The 4,275-nt window shown below is 40.7% G+C and overlaps 1 protein-coding gene across 1 annotated transcript; it reads right to left on the reverse strand.

The window, feature by feature from the left end:
• Positions 1-386: 386 nt before the first annotated feature.
• On the reverse strand, positions 387-3,691 carry LOC143856300 (Pentatricopeptide repeat (PPR) superfamily protein). The gene has a single exon (XM_077366482.1). The coding sequence runs from the start codon at positions 3,582-3,584 to the stop codon at positions 666-668; it is 2,919 nt and encodes a 972-aa protein (XP_077222597.1). The 5' UTR covers positions 3,585-3,691; the 3' UTR covers positions 387-665.
• Positions 3,692-4,275: the final 584 nt, after the last annotated feature.

A 4,275-nucleotide genomic window follows, 5' to 3' on the forward strand; every position in this document is an offset into this window, starting at 1 on the left:
CACAACCTATTTACGATGTGGCCTATCAAATGGACTGCTTGGATCATCCTATGGTCTGGACGGTACACCGTCATAGTGGGTTGGATTTGGGCACCAACTCACCAAGGAGGAGAATTTTGGGGGGGGGGGGGCTCAATTGTTCCTGTTGTGGAGAGAGAGAGAGAGAGAGAGAGAGAGAGAGAGAGAGAGGGGTGGGAAAAGGTCAAAATGTTAGGTGAATGCATTGGGATCCGTTGCTTACTTTCTTAGAGGGAAAACCAACACAAGGGCATTTTTGTCCTAAAACAATCCTTGGGATGCGTTTCACCCCTTCTCGAGAAATTAGCCAACTTAACCCTTTTTTGAGATTTTAAGATAAAAATCACATTTTTTTGAGAATTTTCCCAACAAACAAACAAGAAGTTGTACTATATTTTTCTGTCGCCACTACCATTACAATGCGGGGCCCACATGGTAAGAATCATTGGAATACGAGCATCCTAACTGTCCCATTGGCGACAAGTTTCATCTCATCAAATGATATTTCTTGCCGTATTTGTCGAGAGCTCTTGATATTCACACTCTCTTATTTGATAAATACACCCCGATACTCTGAATGGCTCCAATTGACCGTTACATTTACCACCAAAAGGGGTTCAAAAGAAAGAATGGCATTTTGCCTACCACTACCAATAGCCTCCACAAGAACACTCCCCCTTCTTAAAAGAATGAAAACGATTCCCATCTCTCACAATTATCTCTCTATCAACCACTCGACTCACCACACTAATAAAAGTATGACAATCCCCACAAATACGTAGATTCTTAATTATACGTATTACAGCTGTGGAGGGGGTATTCAGAAGAGCAAAACCAATTGCCAATTTCTCACTGTGATAAGAAGAACCTCCATTCTCCACATTACAGTATCCCAAATTCTTCACCCTCACCATCAATGATTCTATTTTTTCATGTATTTCATTTATCTGTGGATTTGATCTGTCTCCTGCTCCAAAAACATACACCTTGTTCCTTATCTCAACCCAACTCTGTCCAGGATTTTTCCTCACCCCTCTATCTCTCATCATTCTACGAATTTGCTCGCCGTAATCTGATTTTCCAGCATCATCATACATGTTGGAGAGCAGCACATAGACCGCAGGATCACCCGGATCGAGTTCGAGAGCATTCCTCGCGGCATGTTCTCCAAGAGCTAAGTTATGATGAACCTTACAAGAACCCAACAGTGTTTTGTAAATCAAAGCATCTGGCCTAAAAGGCATGGTTTCTATCACGTTTGCAGCTTCCTCTACCCGCCCGGCCCGGCCTAGGAGATCAACTAAACAAACATAGTGATCAAGTTGCGGCGAAAGACTATAGAATTCACTCATAGAGTTGAAATACTCAAGACCCAGATCAACCAAACCACCATGGCTACAAGCATAGAGTACTAATAAGAAGGTAATTCCATCAGGTCCAATTCCAGCCAATCTCATATCTTCGAAACTGGAGAGGGCGACGGAAAAGTACCCATTTGAGGCCAATGCAGAGATCAAACCATTCCACGACACAACATTTGGTTTGCGGATCGCTCTAAAAGCCCGGTGAGCATCACTTACACTCCCACATTTTCCATACAAGTCCACAAGGCCATTTGAAACGGAAATTTGTTCGTTTAAGCCGGATTTTACAGAGTAACAGTGTAGCTGCCTTCCTGGCTCCATGGCAGCTAAGCAAGCTGATGCGGATAGGAAGCTGGTCAGGCTAAAATCATCCATCTTAACATCATCATCATTCATGAGGGAGATGATATCTAGAGCCATCTCATGATGACCCATCTGATTTACGCCTGTTGCTAAGCTTGTATATGTGATTACATCTCTATGGGTCATTAATTTGATGACTTGCCATGCATCATCTACCATCCCAACTTTAGAATAAGCATCTACAAGAGAGTTACCAACTGTTGTATCAGAATGCAACTTAGTCTTATATATATAAGCATGGAGCTTTCTTATCTGAATTGGAGCTTCTACAGTTCCCTTTAAGATAGTAGAGAGAGTGATTGAATTGGGCTGAAGTCCGGCGACCCTCATCTCGGAAAATGCTTGGAAAGCTTCTCGATTATATCCGTGTCGAGCATATCCGGCGATCAATGACGTCCAAGAGACAATGTTTGGATATAATATTCTTTTGAACACACATAAAGCTCCCTCTACAGTTGAAGAACATTTCATATACATATCTACAAGGGAATTTCCAACAGAAATATCATGCTCCAATCCAACTTTGATCGTCCGTGAATGGATTTGTTCACCCAATTTCAGTGCCAGAGTAGATGAACAAGCAGTTAGAACTCCGGCATAAGCAAAAGAATTTGGCGATATTCCTGAAAGTTCCATCTCGCGAAATGTGGAGAAAGCACCATTGAAGTCTGATACTTGGGTGTAGCCGGAAATCATAGCCGTCCATAACAACACATCCGATTCGGGCGTCTGGTTTAAGATCTTGACAGCATCTTCCATGTGCTTACATTTCGAATACATATCGGCTAAGGCAGTCTTCAAAACTAAATTCAGTTTAATTCCCCACAGGATAATATGCGCATGAACTAATTTCCCATAGTTCAAACCAAGAAAACCAGATGCCATTAAAAGTTTCACAAATGTAAATTCATTAGGAGGAACTCCCTCTTGGATCATAATAGAGTACAGTCTCCACGCCCGAATCCAATCCTCGGCTTTTGTGCAAGCAGAGATCATGGTGGTCCATGAAACTGTGTCCTTATTGTTCATTGTTACGAAAATTTCAAATGCTTCATCAACTTTATTGCACTTTGAATAGAAATCCATCAGAGCACTTCCCAAAACATGATTGGATTCAAAACCAAGCTTTATTATTTGGGTCTGAACTCGAATTCCCTGCTCGAACTCCCCTAGAGAGGAGCACGAACGTAAGACACTCGAGAATGTGAACTCATTAGGGGTCAAACCAGAGAACACCATCTGATCAAACAATTCAAGAGCCTGCTCATTGTTTCCATCTCTAACATAAGCAGATATGATTCCAGTCCAAGACACAACATCTCTTTGAGGCATTTTGTCAAACACCACACGTGCTTGATCAACGCCAATGCATTTTGAATATAGAGACAACAGATTGTTGTTTAGAAACAAGTCATCTTGGAAACCCAACTTGATTATGGGGCAGTGAACAGAAACACCATCTTTTAAAGACCTTGAGTTGCAGAAAGAAACTAAAGTTGAGCAGAACTCTTCAGAAATGCGCCTTTCCTGATTGATACATTTGGAGTTTTGATTTGGGTATTTGATTTGGGGAGGGCTAGAGCTGAGGAAGATCTTTGATTCTTTATCTGAACAGAGATTGTGATAATAGGGATGGGAGTTATGAAGGGTAGCTGTTAATATGAGGCTTTTAAGAGAAGAGGAAATTTGGGTGTTTGGAGGAATGGTAAGAGATGGGTTGAAGCAGATGAAAAACTTGTTGAGACTCATGCTCTGAAGAAATTTTGATGCGTTTGGAATCAGGAATAAGATGTTTGTATGTAGAGGGCATTTCGAACATTTTTTAAAAACTAGTGGCATTTCAGGAATAGAATTTTTGAATGGTAAGGCATTTCAATCATATTTCAATATATCAGAACCAGAAAGTGGGGTCCATGTCATTTTGACTTCGGGGTAATCGACTGGATAGTCGTTAAAACGTTGAGGATTATTTTGGGAATGGAGTTGAGATCAGGACCGTTGCTCTGATGGGCCATCAAAAGTGGGGTCCATGTCTAATGCAAAATGGATATAAGGCATACGAAGATCAACTGTATAAATACAACTTTAGAATGACTTTTTCATCATGATTGATCAAAGTTCTAGAATCATCCGGTGAGAGTGGGACTCGTGCTGGCTGGCTGGCAATATTCACAGGCCCTACGCCTTACACGTGGCACATGCAAATATGCAATGGGTCAAAAAGATATTTCCTGTGTGCGCGGAACTATCAAGAAAAGTACTGCATACAGATAGCTTTTCAACTTTCCACAAAAGAAATGGCATGTTGGCTCTTATTATCAAAATACGCACGAATCTAGGGAAAAATACCCTATTGTCTTTTCTGACACATTTAGAGCCTAACGTCAATCATTATTTTTTTTTTATTTCCCATGTCTCTTTTGAATATTTTATTTTATTATTTCTCACATTTCTTTTAGCTAAGAAGGGCTACGTTATTAGTTATACCGTTAATTTTTTCAACTTTTCACAAAATAAAGGGCATGCTGGC

This window comes from Tasmannia lanceolata, unplaced genomic scaffold (assembly GCF_043159265.1).
Source record: "Tasmannia lanceolata isolate RefF3 unplaced genomic scaffold, GAP_Taslan_0.1 ptg000023l, whole genome shotgun sequence".
Classification (NCBI taxonomy): domain Eukaryota; kingdom Viridiplantae; phylum Streptophyta; class Magnoliopsida; order Canellales; family Winteraceae; genus Tasmannia; species Tasmannia lanceolata.

What these genes read in the sequence shown, in the direction of transcription:
- LOC143856300 (XM_077366482.1), bottom strand. Translation starts at nt 3,584, where the DNA reads ATGCCACTAGTTTTTAAAAAATGTTCGAAATGCCCTCTACATACAAAC.